Source organism: Pogonomyrmex barbatus, unplaced genomic scaffold (genome assembly GCF_055798465.1).
Source record: "Pogonomyrmex barbatus isolate J1 unplaced genomic scaffold, ASM5579846v1 scaffold2, whole genome shotgun sequence".
Classification (NCBI taxonomy): Eukaryota; Metazoa; Arthropoda; class Insecta; order Hymenoptera; family Formicidae; genus Pogonomyrmex; species Pogonomyrmex barbatus.
In genome coordinates this window covers 1,093,852-1,109,198 of record NW_028297116.1, presented here as the reverse complement: position 1 = coordinate 1,109,198, position 15,347 = coordinate 1,093,852, and the positions used below count along the sequence as shown (strand labels likewise).

The window sequence follows — 15,347 nt, the reverse complement described above, 5'->3', positions numbered from 1 at the left end:
CGAAAGTTCGTGTAACTTAATTCCCCCCTCCCGCTCCCCCGGGATACCTTCACAAAATATTCATAAATATTTAATTCACAGGATACGCAGGATACGATTATGAAGCTGAAGATAGATGTACGAAATAAGGGAACGGCATTTGATTGAAAGGGATCGATTTAATTGATTTAAAATAACAGATTATATGGTACATGCGAATCCCGAACAAAATGCGCCGCATCGAGATGCAATACGTAAGGACGGAAAACGTGTTCATAAAAAATAACAACGTTGCTCCGCGATTGTGAAATGTCACGCTCGGTGGCATTTCACGTCGTCGAGAAGTGTAAATAATCACAGTTCGCAGGACGTCGCGTCGAATAAAAATTTCACAAATTTATAAAGTCTAAAAGTGCCCCTCTGTGCGCGGACATGTCGCGTTACGCGTTCGATCGCATGTATAATTCTCATTGTTACACGCGCCTACGAATCGAAAGTAGATTTATATATATATAAAAAAAAAAAAAAAAAAAAAAAAACGCGAGAAAAAATAATTTCACCTACAAAATGATGATTAAAATCGAGAAATCGTGCGCGGAATCGTCTTTCTCACGCGAAGTCACACGTTGATTTGAACCGCGTCGCTGCGGTTAATCCACGCGAAAAACGCGAAAACGACTTACAAAAAAAACTTGCTAATGCGTAACGCAGTTCAACTTCAAGCCTCTTATTTTTCGTCCCCTTGCTAATGCCTATATTTGCCTGCCTTTCCCGGTAAATTGAATTTCGTTGTATAATTTAAGAAGCTCATCTAGGCTAATTCTCAAATGATGTAACAATTAAAACGCTCGCTTTGTTTGTCCCATGTACAATAAACAGTTTGTCTCTCCAGGAATATATTTTCTTGCTATACATTTCTCTCTGGCACTGTTATTTGCGCGTAATTTTTAGACGATTAAAAAGTTGGCAGAGACAACGCCGTATCTTTTTAAAAAGAAATGATGAAGGTTATTAAAAAAATTCTGCATATTTCGTCGAGTAAATAATTCTTACAAAGCAATTAGCAATAATAATAATAATTAAAGGGAACGATACGACCTTCTTAAAAAAGTATCTTTTCCAACCGTGCCATTAGCTACTCGTATTATAATAATAATAATAATATTAATCTATTAGAGATTTTGTGCTGTCGATCAGGCTGTTTACTCGATCAAATATACGGGACATTATTTTTAATGGCATCCAACAAAACTTGAAAAATTTGATGACAGCCTCGTGCCAACTGCGCGCTTCAATTTTGAACGATATTTAATCAAGCTCCTGCACAACGTACAACGGCTCGCCCTGCATCTCCTTTTCGTCATTTTCGCCATTTTCCTCCTCGTAGATATTTTCGATACCATCGGCCATATCATCGGTGGGACCCACAATGTGCATCGACTCGCTTTCATTCATCTGCTCATCCTCCTGCGACAAGATTACGGCGTTAACCTCGACGGAGCCCTCGCCAGGTTGATCGGACTTTTCCCGATTCTTCGACGTTGCCTGGCCTGAAAGGTCACATCGGCATATTTAATACGTCAAGATTCTTGCCACGCGGAAAAGGTGAAAAGTCGCGGGGTAAACAAGGCCGCGACAAGCAAAATTGGAATGAATGATCCTTTATGTGCTTTGCGTACTCCGAAAATTATTACGGCGCATGAATTTGATTTCGCGGATCTGTCTCACCGCACGCGGAATACTTTTACGATAATTTACGACGAATTTGAGTATCTCCCGAACTGGTCTTTCCGTCAATAACGCTTTTATAGGAAGTCGGTAAACTTAATGCTGTAATGCTCTTATAATAAAAATACAGAAAACATCGCGGTGGAAAAGTCGATGATAAAATGCACATGTCCGGCGTATGCAGAGAAAAAATTATTCTTAAATCAGGATAAGATATTCTCATAGATAAACAAGAATATTATAATCTTCTTCAAAATTTTATTAGTCTCGATTTAATTAAATTTGTATCGATGCAAATATCTATTACTTTGCTCAACTCAAAACTAATCTTCCATACGAAGAATACTTATACTCGCATCGATACAAATTCAATCAAATCGAGACTAACTCTTCCTAAGAAGATCGTAATATCCTTGCTTATATATAAGAATATATATATGTGTGTGTGTGTGTGTGTGTGTGTGTGTGTGTGTGTGTGTGTGTGTGTGTGTATATAAATAATCTTGACTCAAAGCTAATTTTTTTCTGTATATTCAAATACGCTTAGTAAGTATGCGTGTAGTAAATATGTATAGAGGGGTGTAGAGCGTGTAGTCGAAGTTTAATCATCTCCTTTGAGAGATACGCGACAAAGGCTACCGAGTCGGATATATTATACTGACCTTGGCCGAGATCTCGCGCTTTGCCCAGATAAGAGTACTCTCGCGCGTTCTCTAAACCCGCTATCACACAGGCGCTGAGTGCGCTGCGACTGAGATTCATAGGGGATGCATCGTACCATTCATTGTAATCCGCGTCGTAGCACTCGACGTACGCGATTGTGCTGGATCCTGGATTACGATAATGTTTTATTCGTTTTATCATAAGCGAGCTGCTTATTTTACGCGAAGTGAATACCGCCCTTTGAAACAGCGCGTGATTTTTATGCAGCTCTCACGAAATTACATCATATTACATATTTTGAGCTTGATGGCAAAAAAAATGTAAAGCGCTCGAAAATTTTGCCAATATTTTTCAGCGATTAATATTTTTAAAATTTTTGTCGTCTGCCTGTATATAGTCTGTTTTATACTGCTTTATAATATCGTAAAAAAAAATACATATATATATATATATATTTTTTTTTTTTTTTTAAATTATGTTTATGGATATAATCGAGAGAGTGATAAATAATGAAAACAGTTTTTTTTAGCATACCGTTGTAACCGCCAATGACGAAAATCATATCGTCGAGGATCACCGTGGCGAAATTGCTGCGTGGGCTAAACATCTCCGAGATTTCATGCCATTGATCCGAGTGATTGGGAGTGTAACGTTCTCCTGTAAAATAAATGTTTATTTTTTTTTTTTTTCAAATAATGCCACTCCAACATCAGCAGGAACTTGTCATGTCGGACATACGCGTGGAAAATATTTAACGCGCAGTTGTACATTCACGAATATTACTAAAGACTACGTCATACATAACGGGAATGCAATTCGAGAATGATACCAGGTAACTGACATAGTTACAACGAGACTACTATTGTTTGCATGAACATTTTAATATCAAACTAAATCCTGACAAATGTACAGAGCATCCATGTAACTTTCCTGGAATAATTAATCATTAACGCATATATATATATATATATATATATATATATATTAGCATGTGCAATCTTTATGCCGTATCCTACTGTCGTATATAAACATTAATTGCCAAAGGTTTTCTATCTGGAAATCTATTTATACAAAAACATTAAAAATATTACCAAAAAATATTAAAAAAAATAATACGACGATTTTTTTTAATATCTTAATATGTCTGAAGTATTTTCAGGATATGGTTGCATTTATTACAGCCAAAATAAAATGACTGCTTCCGAGCATTTTAATATGCGAGACTAATATAGTATAATTTTATAGTTACTTTTTAGAAAAATTTTAATATTGAGCATATGCAAGCATAAATATTTTCATATGTATGCAAAAATTTTATAATCCTCATATAGAAAATTTTTAATCTTGAATCGAGCGAAAGGTGATACTTGCATCGATAATCAAATTTAATCGAGAGAGTAAAATTTTTAAAGAGATTACAATATTCTTATTTACGTATACGAATATTTTCTTTTTTTTTTAATTTAAGACTAATTTTTTTTCTGTGCAAAAGCACCTTGCGTAATATCGTGAGATTGTGAGGGGAGATTGTGAGATTGAAACTAACCGGAGCTCAATCTCGCGACACCGCTGAATCCGCCGAGGGCATAGAGACTATCGCGAAAGGCAACCAAGGAGACGCCGGATCGCGGGCTGATCATCGAGTTGATGTTCGTCCACTGATTAGATTCCACATCGAAGACTTCGGCCGAGTCGAGGACTTCCTGGCCGTTGAAGCCGCCGACGATGTAGATCTTATCGTGCAGGGCGGCCGCGCTCGCGTCCGATCGTTGCCGATGCATAGACGGTATCATCTCCCATTGATTCCTTTGCGGCTCGTATCGTTCGCCAGAACTCATTCTCGTGCGACCATTGTATCCGCCGAGCGCATAAATCTTGCCACCTTGAACGATACCGGAACAATGTGTAATACGTAGACACGAATGGAAAGTAGACGCGAGAGGTGAGACGAACGGTGGTCTTTAGTCTTATAAAAAAAAAAAAAAAAAAAAAAAAAAAAAACACATACAAGCATTTGTTTTAACGTTTTGTTCGCGAGTAATAATGCGTGGAGAAAGAAAGAAACTGCTTACTTCTCGGGTGAATTTTTTTATGCGCACATTCGTCTTGTTATTTACGCTTGTTATTTATTCGAACAACAGCCTCGCGTATTTCAAAGCGTTATAAAAGCGTTCCATAAAGGAAACCTATCATTGTTTTACAACAACAGCGAAATATCTAATTCCACCGTTTCCTTTAACTTTAATATTTTTTTTTTTTTTATGTAATGTTATAAAATAATAAAGACAGACTTTGAATTTTAGCCGTCTGATATAATTTAATAATTATATTGATAATAAGAGTTGGAGAAACCATTTGGGAAATAATTGTCTTATTTTACAAAATGGGAAACTCACTGTGTGTGCAAATACTGACGTAACATCTGGCGTGATACATGCAGGCTCGTTCTCGCCATGCTTTCGTCGTCGGATCAAAACATCGCACCGTGTTAAAGTGCTCGTTACCGTCAAATCCACCGATCATGTAGATGAGATTGTTCAGGACACACAGACCGTGATAAGCCCTCGGTGTTACATCCGTGTTCGCTGATAGAAACCATCTGTCAGCTCTAGAGTTGACATTTAGATAAGTTACAAGACTGTCGAAGCACCAATGTGTATCTACTTATGTGCATCGTTTCTGCAAAGTTCTGCTTGTGCGAGAGTTGATATCTCTTCCGTAACATCAAAATTGCATTAGTAAACGTTAATCTCCCCTTAATCATTCCTTTTTTTCAATCTTATATATTTTGTTTTAATTTTAACATCCAATTTTATCTTTAATAATCGCGTGTCTTATCAATTCATAAAATGAATATATTCTGTAATGTATGTTCAATACAGAATAAAGATAAGAGATATTAAAAATCAAATAACCTGTAGTATTTTTCGATGCCAGAATAATTTACAGAGAAATTGTATTTTGAAGAGAAATTAAAAAAAATACAGTAAAAATTAAAAATATATCTCTTTTTTAAAGAAAGACCGAATCTGTCACTGTTTAGAGAAAATATTTATTTATTTTTATTTAAAGTCTAAATTAAATTCAATATACATACAATAATATTTTCTTAAACTTCGATTTCTATGGAAATTTCGGTTATGTGATATTACTTTGAGCTTGAGGCACCTTGTGTCGTAAGTCTCCACAAAACTGGTGGGCGAACCAGCACTCCAACCCCCAATTGCAAAGAGAATTTCATATGGGATTCGAGGTCTCGCAATAGGATTTTTCAGATCGATCTCACCGCCGTTTTGTTTCGACTCTTGCTCGATTAGGTAGGCATTCACAGGAAGCAGCATTCGTTGACATATCTTATAAAATTCAAGCGGATTTAATGTGACTAAAAAATGTCATGTAGGGATAAAAAATTGCGGAAAAATAAATAAAGATGTAATAAAGAAAAACTATTTCTTATATATATATATATATATATATATATATATATATAAATTTACTTTTACATTAATATATTTTACGACAATAAATGTAGGAAATTCTATTTTTATAAAAATATTACACGCGACATTTCGCGATTTTTATTTTAATATCTTAATATTTTCTTTTCAAATAAAATAGGAACATCTGTTAATAGGACGCGAACAATGTGTGCTAATTTAATTTAACACTATAACAATATCCTGTTATGAAATAATTACGAAGGAAATATATATATATATATATATCAAGTACACGTAGCTCCATTATATTCGATTCGAAGTGGAGCAAAACAAGGCGCAGAGGATCAGCAGTGATGAAGGTACGCGCTTACTTCATCCTCCTCGACGAGCTTCCAGTTGACGATGTTATTAATGAAATACTTATGACTCATGAGACCGTAACGTATACATTCCAGCAACCTCGGCAAATAAACCCGTCTCTGCTCAGCTTTAGCTTCGACCCACGTCTTGATGGCGTCAAATACGATCTCCTCGTTTTTAACATTGAGCTCGTCGTCGCGCAATATTGCTTCCAGCTCGTCGCAAAGAAGATCCTTGAACTCCGCGCTCTCCTGCAGTATCCGCTTGAAGTGGTGACGTATGTACTTCCGGCCCTGTTTCTCGAGATCGCGGCAGAAGTAGTGCCGTGCAAATTTGAAAATACCTGTAACCAGCCCGTAACAGCAGCCGGCTGCCAACTTATTTCCAACATAAACGTCATGAATTGTTTTCATCCGGAAAATCGAAAATCAACATCCAAGTTTCGTACGAGCAATTTAACTTTCTAACCGTTATCTCTGACTGGCAGCCAAAACTAAAACTATACGAACTATCGTCCTTGTTGTAGCGCGTCGTGTGTATACCGTTATGTGGCAATTAATAATTTCTTCGTGCCTTTGTACCTTATGTATACACTTTATGTACACCTTGTGTATTTCTATATCTATATTAGTTTACCTAAGCAATTTTCCGGTCGTAGCTCCTGCAGCAAGAACTGACAACAGAGCTGAACGATCCCAAGCACCTCGAACTGATCGGCGAGCGGCAATAATTGTTCAACATTGTCGGCATTGACGTTGCAGGTGCCCGTGTAGGCGTAGTCGAGGATTAGACTGAAGATCTCACCGGGGACGGAAATAACGACTTCCGTGGTCTCGGTCTTACCGCCTTTCAGACTGTTGGTGAAAAGAGCCTTGAAATAGGGGCTCACCGCAGACAATATAGCGCGATGGACTGGGAAGACTTGATCCTCCAGGCATCTTATGGCGCCGTCGCATAGTTGCCGGTTAGCCCTGAAGCCGATAGACCCGTCATAATTCTAAGGAACGTTGCACATATTCTTTAATTAAATGTTCATATAAAGCGCGCCGCAAACAAACGTAGTACGTAGTACGTAGTTTAAGGACGGAGGATATTGGCAATTGACTAAATCAGTAAAGCAATATGATATAACCGTATTTGCACAATTAATTTAAGAATCATGCATTTTGCAGGACGTTAAAACTAATTTCCGCCCGCGGAAATATCTCTTATGTTGTAAGAGATATACGTTACCGCGTAATTTAACTTGGTGAGAAATGGAATAATTAAATTTTATTTTTAAATGCACCGCCGCGCACGAAGTATAGAGTACAGGGGGGGAGTACGGGAAAAAAAAAAAAAAAAAAAAAAAAACGCTGATAAATCGCATCTCCTCCCCCACACGTTCGTGTAAAAAACACGCGTAGCGTAACAATCGCGAAAATTGGCTAATTTCCTAAAAAGCCAGCGAACATTCTCCAGCAAGCTCGTCTTCTACGTCTTTTATCTCGAAACCACGCATCGCCCTCGACGGGAGGGAGGAAGAGAGTTAATAATCCTCGCAGCGCGCGCGTGAGGCAGGGGGAGGGGGAGGGGGAGGGGGGGGAGAGCGTTAATTACAACGGCGCATGATTACTGACCTGAGTTCGGACCAGACCACGGGGAACTCCACGAGGGCGTAATTGGACGGCAGACACATGCATTTCCTGATTCTCGCCGACTGCTTCCGCCTGGACTGCCTGAGGAGCCTGCTGATGCCGGCAGTGGTGGCGTAGTCCACGTGCACCCGGTGTCGCGCCGAATGGACCACCGCGCGTACCCCCGTGCTTCCTGCCGCCTCTTCCGCTTCGCCGCTTCCGCTAAGCTGCCGGCGGCTCTCGAATTCGTTCTCTTCGCAGACGCGAGTTCCGATAGCGCCGAGACGCGCGGCCATGACAGACGAAGGCCAAAAATTGGCCGACTTCGATCCGATCCGATCGTGTCTCTCTCTCTCTCTCTCTCTCTCTTTCTCTCCCTCTCTCTCTCTCTCTCTCTTTCTCTCTTTCTCTCTCTCACTCTCTTTCTTTTTCTCCGTCGATCTCTCGAGAACGTTGACATTGGATGACACTCGATGCGTTCTGTCATTCACAAATAATTATTTTTATTGTATGTGTGAACGTATATTGAATTGTATGAAGTAATGTAATCTTGTTTTTTTTTTGAGAGTGAACAAATTTAATTGCCCTGATGATACGACGTAAACTTGTACAGCAATTTTTCGTTAATTTTGGTAATCTTTCTTTCTATTCTTTTCCCATCAATCATATTACGATCTGCGATAGTACGTTATTTGTATACAAAGTTGCGTTAACAGAAGGCGAAGATCTAACCAAAAGTTATTTTGCAAATAACTTGGTGCGGACATCTCTTGTTCTCGCAGGCATCTTGCCGGAGCTATTTTATCAGAATGTTGTTACGGAGCATAAAACATTTTATCACATTTTATCTCCCTCTTTGCTTCGAGTAATATCTTCCCTCGCAGATGAAACGTTTCTAACCCATTTACGATCTTGCAGCAAATAAAAAATGAAGTAACTTAGAAATAAACGACTTGAAATATAAAAGCTGTACCGAGGGTGGTACCAATGTATATCTTCTATTTGGTTCACAAAAAGATTCAATAAAGAATTATCGGTGCTGCGAGTAAAAAGTTTTCAAGTAGATTTCCAATGCCACTCTAAAAAGAACTTCTTTTGTGCTCCATTCAACTGATAATGCTCTCGTTTATAGGATAAAGGTGCACAAAGCAAAAACGAAGAAACATGTTGGTTGGAAAGAGAGACCAGCGAAGCATTCTGTCGGAAGTGGACCGGATGTCTCTAATATATCGATTACTATCGGAGACTAAGATTCTGCACTTTTATATTAAATGAACGCATCATCCCTATCTCTTCGCTATATGAATCAGCAGTAAACTTTTCCAAAAAGTTTCCGAGAACTTTGTGCTTATCTCTCGTGCTTCCATTATATTAATTACTTGAGAGACATTAAAATATAATTTTTGACAGTAGAATATTTATCTATGTATGTAAAATATAATTATAAGTATATCGTAATTTATTTATATAAAATTTGTGTTTAATAATTTATTTATTATTTCCCATCAATCGACTTCGTGCAGAAAGTTAATTTTCACATTCCCTTTTGCAAAATAACAATTTTTTTCAAAAAGGAAAATTATTATTTTTATCCCAACTCCGCAAAATATTTTTCATATCGCCCGAGAAATAATTCTACTCGCACTTCTGAGTCCTCCCTCTCGCGAAACCCTCTTTTAAATTAAATCGGTAATATAATGATCCTGGGGACTGTTAGGCAATTTTTCATCCCTCTTCTTGCCCTTGGTGAAACCCTCTATATCTGCACTCGAAGCGGAACGCTATTCGTCCGATTCGCTGATAAAACAATTCACACATCGAGAAGAATATCGTCTCAGTGTTAAATAAATATGTATACGACTGGCGGAGTTAACATTTAGAGAATCTCCCACAGGGACGCTTAGGAAAGCCTCCTCTTGCTTTTTTTCTTTTTCTCCCCCGCAATTCTCTTTAATTTACCTTCACTTTAGACAATGTCGATCCTAATTATTTTGTGCTTTATCTCTCTTTCTCCCGTTTATCTCCTTCATAAGCTCTAGTAGAAGTAATTTGCAACAAGATCTGCTTTCTGAAAAATATTAAACGTAGGAGCATAATGTTCTTTACGACTGATTACACTACAAACAGTGCGGATGATGAACCGTATATTTTTTTTTTATACTTTTCATCTTTTCCGTTTGCTTTCCTTCTCCTTTTTCCTTTTTCTTTGTTATCAGTCCCCCTTCCTCTCTTCTTTTTCTTTCTCACTTTTATTCTTTTTTCATTTTTCTTTCTTTCTTCTTCAGTTCTGAGTATCTCTTGACATAAGAACTTCAATTACGTCACTGTCGTACGAGTGTGCGAATTTTATTTTCTACATCACCTTTCCGCACAGATACGATATTTACGTATGTACAAATTCATACCGTTTATAAGCACAAAGCGCATATAAATTCTGCTTATGTCAACGCATTCATATATACATCACATGAAGGAATTAGCGAGATGTCTCTCGCGTAGAGTATGATTGCTTTGTAACTGAAGTATTTAGCGGGTTTGTTTCACGACAGAGTTTACACTTGGAAATGCAAACTCTATGCGCGCAGCGGTGTTGGATTTCTCATATTTTCACAATTGCTCTTCTCCCAAGTCACGGTTGCCCTTCTTCGCGCAACGCGGCCGACGTCGGGGGTTAATGGGAAGCTCCCAAGTCAGTGAATTGATTAATAAAAATTAGCCCGCTGGATTGACAGTAACATTTCTCGCACAAGCGTTAAATGCGCGGAAAATTTAGCGTCTGGACAATTATGCGGAAATTTATGTGCAAGTTTCCGACATACATCGCTCTTAATTCACAGCTGAGATACATATGCAGATTCCTGCACGGACCCCCCCCCCCCTCTCCCCCCGCATGGTTTTGCATTACACGCGTGCATGCAGCTATAATCTAGTACGCGCATATGCACGTACACGAGCGAGTACATGACGCACTGTTACTAGACGTATTACGCTTTTGCCCGCGATAATTGTAAATAAAGGAATAACGCAAATCTCACTATGATGATATCGCGGAAATGCCGTGAAGTCAGTTTATACAATGCAATAGAACCTAGATGTCGTGTGACAGTGGAGTTTAAATAAAATCATTTCTCGATTTGAGTTATGTTTATATGCATATGTGTGTGTGTGTGTGTGTGTGTGTGTGTGTGTGTGTGTGTGTGTGTAAATTATTTTATTTTCTCTTACAAATGTCAAGTTATTCACATTTGAGAATAAATGCCGAGGAAGATTCCTCTCTCAGAAAAAGGATTATCTACTTCAAATCTTTTCAGTCTTTTTTAAGCAAGATTAATTGACCTTTTTTTTATTTTCATCTTATACATCCTGTGTTATAAATATTACGACAATTTATAATTTGTATTTGTACATACATATTAGATACACGCGCCTATACTGTTTTAATTAAATTGAAATAGATAAGAGGAAAGCAAAATGAGAGAAAGAGCAAAATATTCCATATTATCGAATATAGCAATTAGTCAACTCAAGAAATCTCATATAAGTATAACAACAACAACAACAACAACAACAACAACAACAACAATAATAATAATAATAATAATAATAATAATAGTAATAATAATAGCTTCAATCCAAAAATAGTACAATCGAAATTTTTCAATTTTATGGCTGCAAATTTAGAACTCTCACTGACATACATACATAACTGGCGAATATCAATCGTCCGAAACGCGTGGAAAACACATTCTCTAACGAGCAACGAGGACATCGATGTCCTGAAAACGGCCGAAACTTCAAATCGTGTTTACCCGTGAGAATGGAAATAAGCGGCGAGATCGTTCGATGTTAAGTTAATAAAAAATGAAATTGCTCACTTTGTACATACGCCGATGGTGAAATCGCATTGCACATTGCACATTGTTTTTTTAGCTGTAAAATATTTTTTACCGAATCATATAAACGTGCGTTCTCGATATTTCTTTGTAATACAAACAATACAAATAAATCAAGGAATAGTTAGTTGATTTCGTCAATTTTTATTTTTACAGTTGGGAAGCTTTCCAATTTCCAAGTAACTTTACTTTCCGAGTTTACTTTACAAGTGATGTTAAAGGTAAACGTTAAAAATATATTTTTATTTATTTATGCAAAATTTATAATATTTATACATGAGACGTCGACGATGATTGCACAGAGATAAACTATTTCCGTCGACTCTCGATGATTTATTCAGATATTAAATTTCGTATTTCGTAGAATGTGATTTTTTTTTTTTACCGACACTTTTTTCCGCATTCCCTGGACACATTTTACTCCGTACGGTCGATGAAGCTCAATCCCATCATCAGATTCAATTTCAATTCGCAAAATGTCCCGATAAATGAGAAATACCGAGTGGCGACGAATTGTCAAAGGGTTTGGCGATGGCGGATGAGCGAGGATAAGAAGAGAAAAAAGAAAACATATTAAATCCGTCTTTGTACATACCGTGCTCACAGACCCGAAAAATTTTGTCACTGTGGAACTAAGATGGATCGCTGCTTGAAGATCGACGTCACACTTTCAGCCAGTCATGCTATTTATAAGCTTTTTAAGCTTGCCGTTACTTCAATGGATATATATTATAATAATTTAATAAAGGTTTTTCATTTACGTGAAAGTGACATTTGATTTAATTTTGCTGCGTCCCCGATAGAATCTCACCTAAGAATATCTATTTTTGTTTGTTATTATAATGTCATAACGTTGAGGAGCAAATAACAAATTAAATTGCATATTTTAATAAAAACAATATTTATTGCAGTTGATGTATCATCTCATTTACAGCCGCAATTTGCGTGGTGCACACAATATTAATAGTTTATGATTTATTGATGTGAAAATTCAGTGTTGAACAAAAACAGAACGGAAAGGGGGGGGGGGAGGAAAGATTTGAAACGAAAAGACTTTCGTGAAACAGACACTATATAACAAGAAAGGTCTCTCTCTCTCTCTCTCTCTCTCTCTCTCTATATATGTAAATTTCTTGAATATGTAGAATCGTAGAGCTACTGAAAAATATTTTAATCCTTTCGAGGCGATTCTCGATTCGGAAGCCAGCTGCCACATAATAACGCGCACGTATCTCATTTTATGAGATCGAGAAAAACGCGTAAAGGAGATACAGAAGTATCAATCTCAATTTTCTCAATGACAGCGTGACTGGCAGAAGTAAATGCGGGTTAAATCTCGGAGAGGTGAGTTATCGCAAAAGTTCTTTATGCAAAAGTGAGTTTCACGTCTCTCAAAATCTCGCGGATCACTTCACTTGTTCGCGATTTACTTAAATGTTATCACAGGCGTCTTTAAATCCCGCCGTTTTCAGATATATTATACGCGTCGCCGAGGCCCGAACACATTTTCCTTCATACGGTCGACGGCGCCCAATCAGATTGTTAGATTCGATTCCAATTCAATTCATCGGATTGCCTCCGGCCGACGGAGGAATATCCCCGACACACGCGGTGGGGATAAGGGAAAAAAGGGTAACAACGTGAATAATTAATTTAATTAATTTCTCGGCCGTCTATGTTATTAGAGGAAACAATCGTTCCGAAGTTCGTTCAGAGTCGTTGCCTCGACCGTCGAAGCTGTTAATTATCGCGGCACTTAAGCCGGATTAAAATTTTCATGGTTTCATAATGGTTTTAATTGACAATCGATAATCCGCGATAAGTTGCATAGATTAGAAGATTCGGGAAATTTGTAGACCGAGTTTTAACAAGTAGCGGCAATTATTAAAACAATTTGCACATTCGCCGTTCCTTTTTGATTTGCTAACGGACTTGCTAACTAGTTTAAGTTATCACATTCTAGGGAAGGAGCACCATATTTCTGGCCAAGATTATCCATAATACTTTGGTAAATTCCATACTCTCTTCCGCTCGAATTTACTTCGATCTAGTAATCCGCTGTAATCTGGGTTACTGGCGAAAAGAATAACCATTCTGACTCTTCGGACTCTGTTCATGCTTACGTTAACAGTTCGACTTTCCAACGTGTATTGATTTTACATGGACGACGGCCACCTCATTGGATTTGCAACTTTCGCTCCAATCTGCGTTTCGTTTCAATCTACAGAAAATGCCGGATTCACAGTAGATAAAGATATAAATGGAAGAGAAAATTCTCGGCTCTCATCATTGTGATATCAATGAAATTAACGTGTACCTTAAATTCTCGGGAGAAAACAAAAGAAATATTTTTTTATTTAATTGTTAAACAGAATACCGTTGATTCTGTTATTAAGCGATCGGTAATGAATAAAATTGAATTAAATGTACCAAGTTAAATGCTCCAAGTTCTCCAATATTATATCACTAAAAAAAATTATTTTCTTTTAACATTGCAAAACAAACAGAGCAGACGGATTTAGCATTAAAAATTACTATAAAAAATTGTAAATAAATTTTTGTAAATATTAGATAGGTTATAAAATTGTAAATATTAGAAAGAAGAAAACTGCATAGAGGAAAATAGTTATAAAAATGGAATATATGACATAATGATAAATAGCAATACATCTTTTTTATAATTTATAATTTGATATTAAAGAGAAATGTAAAAAAATAAGACAAAAATTAAAAGTAAGTAAGATATGATTTTCATTATCTTTAGAGAGTTACAAAGTTTGTAATATGGTTGCGTGACGGTCCGCGTAATGTGTGTTTATATCACCGAAATGTGTAGAATAAGGATCGAAAGATAAATGTAGCGGACATAAGCCAATAAAAATAAACATCTAATTTTATGGATCAGAAACACGCCTATGTAGGGATACTTCGCATTCTTATCTTTTTCTCCATATCAAATAATCTGCATATACCAACAACTTACAATCCTGGAAATCCTTGCGAATCTCACGGATTGTATACGATATATTTAAGAGGATTAAAACGAGATTGTTGTGCGCCACGTAGGCGGCCATCCGATGACGAAAACCCCAAAGAGGTGCACGCTGACCGCACGAGACCGCACCGAGATGCACGTCCCATTTCACACGGGCGACGACACCCGATCAAGCTCCAGTCCGGTTTCAATTCCGATCTGCGGAATGTCCCAGTGAACGAAGAGAACAAGAGAGGAAGAGCGCGAGAGAAAGAAAGGGGGAGAGAGAGAGAGAGAGAGAGAGAGAGAGAGAGAGAGAGAGTACGAGGGAGAGAAAGAGGACAATTCGGATGTAGGACGACGAGGCCGGGGGGAAAAGTCTGCGGTGATGAGGAGTCTCTCACGCTCTCTCTTTCTCTCTCTCTCTCTCTCTCCTTCTCTTCCCTCTCGTCACTCTCCTCCTCACTCTTTCTCCGCCAGCAAGGGGGTAGGTAGGGATGATCTGGCCTACCCTCTGGTGCTGCTGGCGCGCGCGCTGGTGCTTTCGGCTTCCCCGGGACGGACTCGCGCTCTCGCCCGCCGCCGCTCTCTCTTCGTCGTCGCGATAGTGAACGCGGCGTCGCACGTCCCGTTAAGGGTAGGAGTGAGGCTGGCCAGAGCTGCTGCTGCTGCTGCTGCTGCTGCTGCTGCTTGC

General features: G+C 38.0%; 1 protein-coding gene across 3 annotated transcripts; it reads right to left on the bottom strand.

Annotated features, from left to right (window-relative positions):
- Positions 1 to 88: 88 nt before the first annotated feature.
- Positions 89 to 15,338, bottom strand: LOC105430560 (kelch-like protein 10). Of its 3 annotated transcripts, XM_089076081.1 has the most exons (11): positions 15,165 to 15,326; positions 14,663 to 14,872; positions 7,790 to 8,266; positions 6,807 to 7,141; positions 6,182 to 6,513; positions 5,539 to 5,723; positions 4,767 to 4,978; positions 3,917 to 4,252; positions 2,905 to 3,027; positions 2,370 to 2,537; positions 89 to 1,529 (listed from the first exon to the last, which is right to left on the bottom strand). In XM_089076081.1, the coding sequence occupies exons 3-11, from the start codon at positions 8,080 to 8,082 to the stop codon at positions 1,288 to 1,290; spliced, it is 2,226 nt and encodes a 741-aa protein (XP_088932207.1). In that variant the 5' UTR covers positions 8,083 to 8,266; positions 14,663 to 14,872; positions 15,165 to 15,326; the 3' UTR covers positions 89 to 1,287. The 3 variants fall into 3 exon arrangements, with proteins under 3 accessions (XP_088932207.1, XP_088932209.1, XP_088932210.1); XM_089076083.1 differs by lacking the exon at positions 14,663 to 14,872 and having other exon boundaries at positions 15,165 to 15,338; XM_089076084.1 differs by lacking the exons at positions 2,370 to 2,537; positions 14,663 to 14,872; positions 15,165 to 15,326 and having other exon boundaries at positions 7,790 to 10,067.
- Between the last annotated feature and the right edge of the window lie 9 nt (positions 15,339 to 15,347).